This window comes from Crocodylus siamensis, chromosome 6 (genome assembly GCF_052110815.1).
Source record: "Crocodylus siamensis isolate JL-2025a chromosome 6, ASM5211081v1, whole genome shotgun sequence".
Lineage (NCBI taxonomy): Eukaryota > Metazoa > Chordata > Crocodylia > Crocodylidae > Crocodylus > Crocodylus siamensis.
Genome location: NC_143400.1, coordinates 65,345,345 through 65,359,152, shown reverse-complemented (window position 1 = coordinate 65,359,152; position 13,808 = coordinate 65,345,345). Strand labels below are relative to the sequence as shown.

At 42.9% G+C, this 13,808-nt stretch overlaps 1 protein-coding gene across 2 annotated transcripts in view; it reads left to right on the top strand.

Annotated features, from left to right (window-relative positions):
- The window catches only part of ATR (ATR checkpoint kinase), a 78,700-nt gene that overhangs the window by 60,198 nt on the left and 4,694 nt on the right, over window positions 1-13,808 (top strand). For both annotated transcript variants that reach the window (XM_090051519.1, XM_090051518.1), the window contains 6 exons: window positions 1,705-1,905; window positions 2,621-2,764; window positions 3,596-3,746; window positions 4,871-5,027; window positions 5,258-5,411; window positions 7,721-7,872. In XM_090051519.1, coding sequence (XP_089907645.1) covers window positions 1,705-1,905; window positions 2,621-2,764; window positions 3,596-3,746; window positions 4,871-5,027; window positions 5,258-5,411; window positions 7,721-7,872 — 959 coding nt within the window. The remainder of the gene's footprint in view (window positions 1-1,704; window positions 1,906-2,620; window positions 2,765-3,595; window positions 3,747-4,870; window positions 5,028-5,257; window positions 5,412-7,720; window positions 7,873-13,808) is intronic.

Here is a 13,808-nt window from a genome sequence, read left to right as displayed (position 1 = left end):
AAAGAAAACTAACATAACTATTCTAAAATTTTCATGAGAGTTTTTGCCAGTAGAATTTTATAGAATTCTTTTCTAATAAGCATATTTATAAAATTTTCAAAACACCCTTTTATAATTAATGATTTTTAGTTTGCGTATTTTTCATTACTTATGTTCAGTAATATTTAGAATTTTTTCCAGTAATTTTACAAGGCTTTAAAAAGCAGGGTGACTGTGGTATTAATGGTAAACCACTGATCTACCATATTTACTCATATTCAAGATGAGGTTTTTTAATATGGGGGAAACAGCCCTTCATCTTGGATTCAAGTACAAGCCCGTGAAGAAGCCAGGTGGCTGCTGCCTACCCCCTACTGCCTCTGCCCCCTGCACTGTCTCGCTCCGCAAGCTAGACCTACCACTTCTACCAAGCTGGACAGGGGCCAGGTCCCTGTCAGAGCTGCAGGATAAGGCAGCAGGGGAAGGGAGGGGGACAGAGGTGGTGGAGGGCAAATACCTGGGTGCACAAATAGGGTGGTAGGGCAGGACAGTTGGCAGGGGGGCAAGATGTGAAGGGGCAGGGGGTAGGCTGCTTGAACCTCCCCTCAACATTTGCTCTTCCACTGCCTGCCCCCCGTCAGTGCTTTCCCTGCTGCAGCAGTTGAAAGAGTGAATTTAAGATGACTCTCCAATAATTAGATTCTGTACATAGAAAATTATAACAAATTTATTATTGGGAAGTTTGTCTTAAATTCGGGTAAATATAGAAATTCTGTAGACTAACAATAAGAGTCCTGGCACATACAACATATAAGACAGGATTAAGATGTTAATTGTGGCTTAAACAGTAACCTGGCCACATGTTAAAACCAATTTATGGCATGATAATATAGCAAACATGCCACAAATATGTTCCACATATAATGTGTAATATCTTTGTATAGTGCCTTAAATTGAACATGTAGCATGTCAGGGCTGACCCACAACAGATCCCCATGCTTCCCTATATGACCACAGGGATCTGGCATAGGGCAGCCCCAGGGTTTGGAACATAGCAGTCCCCTTCCCAATCAGTAAAATCAGGCTGGAAGTAGCACTGGGTCTTAGACCAATGCTTATCCAATCCCAAGAACCAGATGGGGAGACCATGGGGAGAGGTCATCCCAGTCAGGGCCCACAATCAGCTGATTGTTAGCCCAATGCACTGGCCATTTGAATTGGCTGTAAGCCATGGTTAGGGCCAACAACCACCTGATAGTTAGCTTTGAACCTATGCTATGCCAAGGCCATCAGTCAACTGAATGTTAGCCTAGGTGGACCCATGTACACTCCTCTTTCAACTTGCTGGTGTAGGGGTGTCTGGGATAGTGATCCCGGGTTCCTCCTGCACTAGAAGTAGTAATGGCATGACTGGGATCTGATCCTTGATCCCAACAACCACGCCTCCTGCCATTGCTTATGTGGCATGGCAGGAGGTACAAATGTTGGGATTGGGGATCAGATCCTATACCACCATAAAACGAACATGTGCCAGGGCCTAATTAATTCCATTTAATGAAAATAAGTGAGGGAATAACTTAAAAATAGATGCTCTAAATGCTAAGATACTGTATTCTAATAGATCACATTGCATCACATGCACACATTTTAAAACATGATCTGTTTTCCACTGTTTCCTGAAAAATGTTTCAAAATGTGCTAAATATTTTATGGGTTTTTTTAAAGGTTGATGGAAACAGCTCGACATTAAGCATGAGTATCCATTTCAAATCATTAAAAAAGCTGGTGGAGGAGCAGACATTTAGTGAGATCCTCATTCCCTTGCAATCTGTTATGATACCCACTCTTCCATCGACGGTTGGTACGCATTCTAACCACGACCCCTTTCCTGGACGTTGGGCCTACATTGCAGGCTTTGATGATACGGTAAACTTCTGTTCAGCTCATATTTCAGAGTTTAGTTCAATAATTTACAGCAGGGCTGTCCAACTGGCAGTCCATGAGAGGCCAGAGTATGGCTCACCATCTGTGTGTGGCCCACAAGTGGTTCATATGTGCCCCAGGGGCTGCCTCTCCTTCTGCCATACTGTAGGAGAGGGCTGTGGAGTCTGCACAACAGCTGCACAACCTGTGGAGGTGGCGGGCAGGGTAGGAGTCTGCTGCTGCTAGCACAGCCAGTGGAAGAGGCTGAGGGTGGGGGCCAGGCTGTGTGCCAACACTAGGGCAGGAATCCCAGAGGAGGAAGGGCTACAACACATGCAGCTCCTGGCTGTGCTGAAGTTGGACAACCCTGATTTATCAGCTAAGTGTGCTCATCTACTCAATTTGCCAGACGGGGAGAGGGGGGAGATGAGTTTTCTTAATCATTGTGTTTTACTACCTGAATAAAAAAAATGTATACTAATTAAAAGAATTATTAAAAATCAGTTTGTTGAATGGCTTTTGGTAGTACAGTCTGAGAGGAAGTTGCTTCCATGTGTTCAGGTGAGGTTTTGGCTAAAAACAGGTGCATCATTAACATTACCTTCACCAAAACAGCATTTCCATGATAAACCATAATATTAAAGGTGCTGTTAAAATGTACTCAAGTTGTTTTGAAGAACAACTCTAAGATTACTGATTAATTTAACTTTCCCTTTAGGTGGAAATCCTTGCATCACTTCAAAAGCCAAAAAAAATATCTTTAAAGGGTTCAGATGGAAAATCCTATATTATGATGTGTAAGCCAAAAGATGACCTAAGAAAAGACTGCCGACTCATGGAATTTAACTCCCTGATTAATAAGGTTTGATGGTTATTTTGAAAATCTTAATATTTGTTCTAGTTGGTTAGAAAAATGTTTATATAAAAAGTGTTTGACTCAACATCCGTCTGAGAGAGCTTCATGAGAAGAAAAATGTATGGGTGTCCAGTTCTGCAAGATGTTAAGTACATGCTGCTGATTTCAGTGGAAGTCAAGGATGCTAATTATTCATAGATTTGAGACTTAATTTGTGAAAACTATGGTTCATATAAATTTTGTCCATGGTTGCATGCAGTCTTTTGTCCTTTCTTCTTTCCCTATAAAAAGTGTGTGTGTGTAGGGGGGGAATCTACAGAAAAAACCCTAGGCAATCTATCTTCCTTTTACAGGGGATTTCCTTTCTTGCTAGACATTGATGAGAGAGATTTGTAATAATATATATTGAAACTATTATATTAAGATAAAATGCAAATTTTATAGTTTACTTCTCACTGATCCATTTACTATTGGTAATTCTACCAGATTTTTAATGAGACTAGGGAAGATGATGGAGGCTCAGGAAGATGGTAGAGACTCAGGAACATAAGTCCCTTACTTGCTTGCAATGTTGCTATTACAGGATATATTTAGCCAGTGTAGCGCTGACACAATTTACAGTACTAATATCAGTGTAAAGTACTATTTTGAGGTGAGTTGGGAGGAGCAGCAAGATTTTTTTTCTCCTTTTGAGATATCACAAATGTTAAAATTTGGAATTTTAAACTCCTTGATTGTGGTTGGGGGGATAGCTATCAACAAAAAGTTATCATTATAATTTGATATAAGCATTAGGTTGTGGTGTTATTCAATAATCTTATTGTGTTTTGTAAATAGTTCTTGAGAAAGGATGCAGAATCACGTAGGAGGGAACTTCATATCCGAACCTATGCAGTTATTCCATTAAATGATGAATGTGGGATAATTGAATGGGTAAACAACACAGCTGGTTTAAGAAGTATCCTGATCAAACTGTACAAGGAAAAGGGTAAGGAAACATTTTACATAAAAATCCATTTGAAATGGGAGGAAAAATAAGGCAGGAAGATGAAAGTAAAAACACAAGTCTGTCTCTTAGAAAATCTTTCTGATGTTATATATTTTAGGCAAAAATGAACTCAGTGATGTATTCAGTTTGTAAGACTGAAACCAGACTTTTCTCTCTTATGAGACCTCAGGTTTCATAACTGACTTATCCTGGTTGGTTGGTTGGTTGGTTGTCTATTTTATTTCTAAGGGAGACAGACAAATCCTGACCTTAAAGGCAAAAGAATGAGCTATAAAAGATGTGAAAACTTAAAAGTACACAGCATAGTTTCTCTCCTAGTTTAGAACAAATAGCAGGAATCCTCACTTTTGCAGTTCAGAATTGTTCCAGTGTTGTACTAGAGGCTGTAGGACTAAATCATATCTTTCAGCTCAGGCATCCAGAAGCAATTAGCCTTTTGTTAGGGAAAGGAAGATAAGCTGCAGCAGAATGTGTTTAGCCATTACCAGCATGCCCCTATGTGGGCCTGCAGATTTTTAATCATACTCTTCAGTGTGAAAATATTTAAGCTTGCAGTAGTGGCTTCCTGAGAACTGAGGAATGGCGTAAAAAGATTAAACTATGTCCCTGGCACTGTCACCTGAAATGACATTAGGCTTTTGTTCTGGGCTTCGATCATTCTTTTTTCTCTGTCACTTTCATATAAAGGTTTTTTTATTTTTAAAATATTTATTTTTAATTTCATTACCTTTTTATAATTTATCAAATGATTTCTGAGTAAAAAGGGCAGACCGTTATTCTTGCAGTTGTCCACTGGGGGGTGACAAAGTGTGTGTGGGGGGGGGGGGCGGTGTTCCAGCTCTGAATGTGACAGCTCTCTCTTTTACATCTGTCAGTTGGCATGATTGATAAATCACAGAGATTTATTTCTAGAAGGCATTTTGCAACCTTGGCTAGGGTTCAAACTTCATAATCTTTCTGTTTTCTTGAGTTGCTAGTGCTTTTTGACTGTAATAAATCAGTTTACCCTTTTTATAATTATGGTATTGTAGTCCACAATCAATTAATTCTAAATAGTACTGTGTTTTAGGATTTCACACCTAATTTAAATCATCTTTTTACAGGAATCTACATGACTGGGAAGGAGCTACGTCAGCACATGCTTCCTAAGTCAGCGCCTTTATCAGAAAAGCTGAAAATGTTCAAGGAAATTCTTCTGCCCCGTCATCCTCCTGTTTTTCATGAATGGTTTCTGAGAACGTTCCCTGATCCCACCTCATGGTCAGTGATGGGTTGTGATAGCTCACTGACACTGATTTATTTTAAAGTATTTTAGCAAAATCTAAATGAAACTAAAGCAGAGAGAGAGATTAAAAAACCTATCGAGCAAAATAAGACTAAAGCTGTCTACACAAAGAGCAAGAACTATTTAAAAGTTCCCACATTGCACTTGCAGAAATATTGGGATAAAGTGATCCTAGATTTTTATGTTGGATTCTTGTTATCTGTAGGTACAATAGCAGATCAGCCTATTGTCGTTCCACTGCAGTGATGTCAATGGTTGGTTACATACTTGGTCTTGGAGACCGTCATGGTGAAAATATCCTGTTTGATTCTTTGACTGGTGAATGTGTGCATGTGGATTTCAACTGTCTGTTCAATAAGGTAAGAACACGTTTACTGAATTTGCTTTTAACTTTTTAAGCACTTGTAAGTTTAAATTTCATGCATTCCTACCTTTTTGGCATTTTTAAATTAACCTATCTCCCACTTAATTTATGGTATCATCTTTTTTCCGTTTCCATAAATAGCGTGGGAGTTGGGAAAGCTTGGAAACAAAAATTCATTAGCTGGCTGGACACTAGGAACTAAGGACTGAATTGCATCATAATCTATCCGATTCCTAAAATTTTTTCTGTACACTGCAGGTGATGATGACCCCTTCTCCCCTTGATCTCCCAGTAGTCAAACTTCTTTTCTTGTAATAATTGTTTGTGTACTGTCCCTAGGAATTTCTTCCCCACCCCTTCAATTTCACAGCTCTCCACGCTGCTCTTAAACATCAGTGTGCTTGCTTTCTTTCTCAGACATAAAGACGAATGCTTTACATTCAAAAGCTTATCTAACTTTATCCCAACTGTGGTGGTCCAATAAAAGATATCACCCAAAAAAATCCTTGTCTTGCACTGAGAACCAAAGATAATATTAGCTTCATGGGGCACCACATATGCTGTCTTTGGTTACACTAAAATGATACCAGATTTCAGAGTAGTTGTAAGGTGCTTACCATGACTATGATCTTTTTATTATTGTTTGAACTCTCTTGTAAACAGTGTATTTTTGCATATCAGTTACTCAATGGAGAATTTACAGTGGATGAAAGTAGTGGCATCTTTTCAACAATGACAATAACAGCCTTTAGGATTTGGGTAATCTTATTACAAGATGTAATTGGAATGCCACTTCTGGGGGGAGAGGGGTTGGGTTTTTTTGTTTTATAATTCAGAAGTAAACGGTGTAGCTCTTGTTCATGTATTTCCCTTGCTACCTCCAAAATTGCTAACATTTGGTCCTGTTAGTCCAAGGCAGCCTTGATTTTTAAGATAATGTTTTTGATGGCTAGAAATTATATTTAGAGATTTGCTTTTGGGAATTGGCTTGTAGGTAAAGTAGACATGCATTAGAACAATGGCCCAGGGGAATGGCAAGGGGTAATTATTTTCTAAAATCCTGTTTGTGACACAGTTTCCCTCAAGGCAGACACCTTGACTGAGGCCAACAGACAAGCAGGCATAAACAGGCTGGGAAATTTGCACAATGTGCCCATAACATGAGATAGGCTTGCCACATTGGCTAGGACATACTGACCAGCTGCAGAGCTCTTGGGATTTCCAGTGTTGGTGGACGAATCAAATTAAAAGGCTGGAGCATGCCCAAATTAAGACACCAGTAAATGACCAAATGAAGATGTGTACATATGATGGGTTTGGGAAACAAAGAAACAAGCTGACAGGACAGAACATGGCCATTATGATGACCACAGGGAAACCAGTCAATGGTACCTGGAAATGAAGAGTCATCAGAGGAGGAAAATAATACAAAAGGAGGGATTTCAGAGCAGCAAAAGGTCCCTGAGGAGAGAACCCAAGGCCACCATGGACAAAGGGCACACAACCAACTTGTCTCTCCCATCCCATTGCAGCAGATGGTCCTCAGCCCTAAACTTCCAAAACTGCTGACATTCAAAAAAGAACCACAGGGTGAAGCTCGCATGCTAGCCAGACGCACCTTCCCTCTCTGAACCCTAGGACTGGTAGATACAGAATTTGAGGGGCTTATTTTGTTTGCCTTACCTGCATTATTCTTACGTGCTATCACTGTATATCAGTAAAATTTGCCTATTATCAAATGAGAGAGGTTGTAATCAGTCAAAGGGTTTGCGTCCACCTGAAATGAGGTATCTAGGTCATAAATCCAGTTTTGATTAAAAGTCTATAAATTGTGAAAACGACAAAGATTTTTAAAACTTTTGTCTTTAACTTGCCTGAGACAATGGAACAATGGTTATTTAAAAAAAAAAATTAAATCCATATTATGTGCTTTAAGAGGAGGAAAAAAGAAGTAAAGCCTTTTGGTAGTTGCATGAGAGGGTTATTGGCACTGGCTAGAGGACTGTATGATACATAGAAAAAACTGGCTAAATATTTCCCTGAGTCTCTTATTAAAATATTTATGACCTTTACTGTTCTAATCCTTTAAGTAACTATAGTCCTTTGGTTGTGCCCGAAATGTTGAGGTAGGTTTGAAATATGGCCAGATGTATACTAGTTGCTGGGCTAAGATCATTACAGATGATGCTGAAGTTTTTTTGCCAAGATTTTTGGGAGGCTATAATTTGCAAAAGAAACTCTTTATGAAGTTATAAATCCACACACGTTTGAAATTAATTTCAGTTTATTTGTATTTATTTTAAGGGGGAAACATTTGAAGTTCCAGAAATTGTACCTTTTCGTCTCACTCATAATATGGTCAATGGAATGGGCCCAATGGGAACAGAAGGTCTCTTCCGAAGAGCTTGTGAAGTTACTATGCGGCTTATGCGTGATCAGAGAGAACCACTGATGAGGTATAAGAGTGGCATTCAGATGTTTATTATAAATCACACATTCAGATTTATTATAACAGTAACTGGTGGTTTCTGAGTCAATATAACAATACAACATGATATAACTACCATATTTACTCAAATAGAAGATGACCCTGATTATAAGATTCCCCCTCAGTTAGATTCTATATATGGAAAATGTAAAAATTTGTTATAATTTTCCAGATACAGAATTTAATTATTGGAGGCATACCTTGAATTTTTCCCTGTCCCACTGCTACTGAGAATAAATTTGGGGGGGCAGCTCTTTGCTTTCTCCCAGCTTTTTCCCCTGGCAGCCCCTTCCCCCTCCCCTTACCATAAGACCCTGCTCTCACTGAGGACATGGGAGTGAGTAGCCAATCTGAAAAAAAAAATAACCTTAAAATTAAACCTGACTGTAGCCTTGCTCTTGACCACAAACGGGGAAGAATTGCTGGGGGATGTAGTAGCGGATGACAACTTGGATAGCAGCAACCAGGAGGCGATTGAGTTCAGAATCCTGAGGAAAGGAATGTTGGAGAGCAGCAGAGTAAGGACCCTGGACCTCAGAAAAGCAGACTTTGATGCATTCAGGGAATTGATGGACAGGATCTCCTAGGAGACCAGTCTGAGTGGCTGTACTTTAAAGATACCTTACTGAGGATGTAGATATAAATCATCCTGATATGCAGGAAGACTAGCAAGTGCGGCAGAAGACCAGCTTAGCTTAGCAGAGAACACTTCAGTAAGCTAAGCAAAAAAAGAAAGTGGAAAATTGGACAAACAGCTAGGGAGGAGTATAAGAGTATTGCTCAGGCATGCAGGGAAGAAGTCAGGAAGGCCAAAGCACAATTGGAGTTGCAGCTAGCAAGGGACATGAATGGTTTCTATAAGTATGCCAGCAACAAGAGGAGGATCAGGGAAGTGTGGGTCCTTTACAATATGGGGGAGGCAACCTGGCGACGGTACAGAAAAGGCTGAAGTGCTCGATGTCTTTATCACCTCAGTCTTCCGAGGCAAGGTCAGCTCACAGACAACTGCAGCTGACAAAACAGTTTGGGGGGAGAGGAGCAAAAGAACAAATTAGGGACTGTTAAGAAAATCTAGACATGTACAAGTCAAAGGGGCCAGATGGGATGCACCCAAAACTTATAGATTCATAGATGCTAGAGTTGGAAGGGACCTCAGTGGATCATAGAGTATGATCCCCAACCCGTGACAGGAAAAAGTGCTGGGGTCATGTGACCCCAGCCCAGGTGCTTGTCCAGTCTCTTTGAAAATCCCCAAAGTAGGGGAGAGCACCACCTCCCTTGGAAGTTCTTCCAGATTCTGGCAACCCTAACCATGAAAAGTGTTCTGATGTCCAACCTAAATCTCTCTATCACAGGGGTCGGCAACCCCCGGCACACGTGCCGAGCATGGGATGCGAGGCCATTTTGCTTGGCACACCACGGCCAGCCCCATCTCTGGGTAGCTGCTGCCAGCAATGGAGCCTGGGCTGCTGCCAGCAGGGCTTGCAGTGTCCTAGTTGCCTGCTGGGAGCAGCCCAGGCTCCCAGCTGGCAGCAGCTACCCAGAGCCGGGGATGGCGGCAGCTGGGAGGCTCCGAACAGCTGCTCTGGGCTCCAGTATCAGCTCTGTACCAGCACATGCAAGCACACCTCAGAGTCTGGTTTCTCCCCAGCTCCCGGCACAGAGCTGATGACAGGGCTCCAGAGACCGGCACAGCTGTTTGTAGCCAGCCTGGGCTCTGGGCAGCTGCAGCAAGCAGCAGGCAGGCTGCAAACAGTTGTGCCGGGCTCCACAGCTGCGGCATCAGCTCCATGATGGCATTGACTGTACATGCACCTTGGAGCAGGCTGCACTGCCCTGCTGTCTGCCCTGAGGTGTACGCTCAGTCGTCACCAGCCCGGAGCTGATGCCAGAACTGTGGAGCCCAGCACAGCTTTTTGCAGCTTGTCCACTGCTTGCTGAAGCTGCCCAGAGCCCAGGCCGGCTACATACAGCTGTGCTGGGCTCAGGATCCCAGTTACCAGCTCTGTGCTGGGAGCAGGGTTGAGACTGGGGTTGCGCTGCATTGGGCCCCTTCCCCACTGTCCACTCTGAGGCACATGTGCACGTGCTGATACAGAGCTGATGCCGAGGCTCTGGAGCCCTGCACAGATGTTTGCAGCCTCTTGGCTGCAGCTGGCCCCGGCTCTGGGTAACTGCTGCCAGCTGGGAGCCCAGGCTGCTCCCAGCAGACAGCTGGGACACTGCAAGCCCTGCTGGAAGCAGCCCGGGCTCCAGCAACAGGGAAACTGTGTCACAAGCAGGACATCCTGCCATGTACCCCCTGCCCTCATTTTGTTTTTCTGGCATGCTGGCACTCCAGCACCTTCCAAGGTAGGCATTGTGGTGTTTTTCGACACTTCAGCCAAAAAATGTTGCCTACCCCTGCTTTATCAGCTTGTATCTGTTGTTCCTAGTTATTCCAAGGGGTGCCCTGATAAACAGAGTATTTCCTATTCCCTTCTGCCCCCCCACTCCCCAGTGAATTTGTATACTACCACAAGATCCCCCCTCAACTTATCTTGCAGAAGCTGAAAAGGTCCAGGTCCCTCAGCCTTTCCTCATAGGGCCTTACCTTCAGACCTCTAACTGTATGAGTGGCCCTCCTCTGGACCCTCTCAAGGCTATCCACATCCCTCTTGAATTGTGGCATCCAGAACTGGCCACAGTACTCCAGCTGCAGCTTGACCAGTGCCGCATAGAGCAGAAGCATCACCTCCCTGGGTCTGTTTGTGATGCACCTACTAATGCATGACAAAATGCAGTTAGCTCTGCTAATTACTTCATCACATTGACAACTCATATTCATCTTGGAGTCAACAACAACTCCAAGATCTCTTTCTGCTTCTGTGCTGCTGAGAAGGTTATCCCCCAGCCTATAGGTGTGCTGGTGAATCCCTTTCCCTAGGTGCAGCACTTTGCACTTGTCCTTGTTGAACTTAATCCTATTGTTCTCTGCCCACTTCTCTAACCTGTCCAGAGTTATTTAACCTCTCAAGAGTGCTGAGGGAGTTGGCCTAAGTGATTGCAGAACCTCTGGCCATGATCTTTGAAAACTCATGACAACTGGGAGAGATCCTGGGTGATTGGAAAAGACCAAATAATAGTGTTCATCTTTAAGAAAGGGAAGAAGCAGGATCCAAGGAACTACAGACTGATCAGCCTCACCTTAATCCCTGGAAAAATTATGGAGCAAGTCCTCAAGGAATCTATTTCTAAGCATTTGGAGGAGAAGGTGATTAGAAACAGTCAGCATAGTTTCACCAAGGGCAAGTCATGCCTGACCAACTTGATTTCCTTCTATGCTGTGCTGACTGGCTCTGTGGATGCAGAGAGGTCAATGAATGTGATATATCTTGACTTTAGCAAGATTTTTGATACAGTCAGCCACAACATTCTCAAGCAAGCAAAGGAAATATGGGTTGGGTGAATGGACTGTAGGGTGAATGGAAAACTAGCTGGATCATTGGGCTCAGAGGGTTGTAGCCAATGGCTCGATGTTTAGTTGGCAGCCAGTATCAAGCGGAGTGCCCCAAGGGAAGCACCCTCAGCAAGTCCACAGATGACAGGAAGCTGGGGGGAGTAGCAGATATGCTGGAGGGTAGGGGTAGGATTCAGCAAGGCCTAGACAAATTAGAAGATTGGATCAATACAAATCTCATGAGGTTCAATAAGGACAAGTGCCTAGTGCTTCTGTTAGGATGGAACAATCCCATGCACTGGTGCAGGCTGGGGACTGACTGGCTAAGCAGCAGCTTTGCAGAAAAAGACCTGCGGGTTACAGTGGACAGTAAACTGAATATGAGCCAGCGGTGTGCCCTTGTTGCCTAGAAAACTAATGGCACATTGGTAGGATCCTTGCCAGCAGCTTGAGGGAAGTGATTCTTTCCTTCTATTCAGCACTGGGGAGGCCACATCTTCAGTACTATGTAGTGCAGGGCTCAAAACTCGACAGAAAGGATGTGGAGAAATTGGAGACAGACTAGTAGAGGGCAATGAAAATGGTTAGGGGGTTGGGGCATCTGACCTATGAGGAAAGGCTGAGGGAACTGTGCTTATTTCATCTGGAGAAGAGAAGGCTACAAGGGGATTTAATAGCATCCTTCAACTACCTGAAGGGCGGTTCCAAAGAGGATGGAGCTAAACTGTTCTCAGTGGTGGCAGATGACGGAACAAGGGGCAATGGTCTCAAGTTGCAGCAGGGGAAGTTTAGGTTGGATATTAGGAAAAACTTTCTCACTAGGTGTATAATAAAACCCTGGGAGTGTTTACCTAAAAGGCTCATGATTTACCGCATAGTTCACTAGGCGGGGCCTTACCACTCAACAGCATTTCAAGCCATAGTGAGTCACGACATTGCATACAGTCTCCCCAGAATTCCTCTGTTGCTGAGGGTGCTCTCCCAGCCTTGTGCATATGATTAGTGTGGCCCCACATTCCACACTGACCCCACTACTCAGTATGGGGGTATACTCCAGATACCCCCCACAAAGGAGCCATGTGCTACTTAACCTCCAGTCATGACTGGAACCAGGTATTTTTGTCACAGGTCCTGGGATGCTCCAAGAATTTATCTGGAAAACTTTTCAGATATACTTTGTCATGTCCTGAGATAAACTGTTAGGACTTCCTATCCTGTGAGCATTTTTAAAGCTTGTTGCTTGGGGCAACAGGTATGGATATCTAAATTATTGTAGGGTTCAGTTTCTTATTTTGAGTACAGAAGAAGAGTAAAATACCTTCAAAACAGATATGATAAAATCTGTCTTGTAGCATCACCCAGAGGAACAGCAAAAACAATGTTGCCTTGTTTATATGGCTTTTTAAGAAACAAAGAAAAATACTGAAAATCTTGAAAAACTTAAATAGCTGCATAAAACAAAGTGGAGCTGGCTCTTAATATGGGTTTCTATGTACCCTATTTACCCAAATCCAAGATGACTCTGAATTTAAGACAACCCCTCAATAATTAGATTATTTATATGGAAAAGGTATAAATTTACTATAATTTTCCATATATAGAATCTCATTATCAGAGGGTCATCTTAAATTTGTCCCCACCACTGCTGCAGTAGGTGGGCAGGCATACCGTGCCCCCCCCCATACCTTGTTCCATGCCACCTCTGCCTGTCCACATCTTCCCCATTTTCTTCCCCCAACTGCTTACCCCTTGCTCCAGCCCCAGCCCAGGGGTTGAAACGATGAAACTATAAGGAGCACATAATTGCTCTAGCCATAGATAGCCCAGCTGGGTGGCAGCTTCAGCCTAAGCTCCAGGGTCCATCCAGAGCTGCTGCTGCTTTCGCCAAAACACCTGTTATTGGACCAGGTGGGAGCTGGAGCAAGCACATGCTCTGTGCCCTGAGCTGAAGCAGGGCTGAAGCCTGCTGGTGATGGAGCAAGGGGAGGTGGTGAGGGTGCAGATAGGGGGACAGAGGCAGCGGCGGAACAGGAAGCAGCTGTGCTTGTGCTACTTTGTACTTAAATCCAAGACAAAGGGCTTTTTCCCTGCTTTTTTTAAATGGGGAGTGGGGAAGGGGCAACCTTGTCTTGGATTTGAGTAAACATGGTATTTTATAAACAACAGTCTTTTCTTGCATCATGGAGTTGATTAAATCACACACAATTTCAATTTAATCAGGAAGAGTTTTGTTTTGTAAAGGGTACCATAATTTGACTCATTCTGAGCTGAAGCAATGAGTCTTAGGTAGAATTCATTTTTGTTGCTGTTTTTGTGTTCTGCTGCTGCATGTTCAACCTGCCACTTTTTTTGGCCATGATAGATTGATTTACTGTAATACAAATTATGAGTCTGGAGAAGATTCAGGTTCAGCTTTTTTTTTTCTTTAGTATCCTTATATTTCTGTAGGTTCTACCGATTTAGGT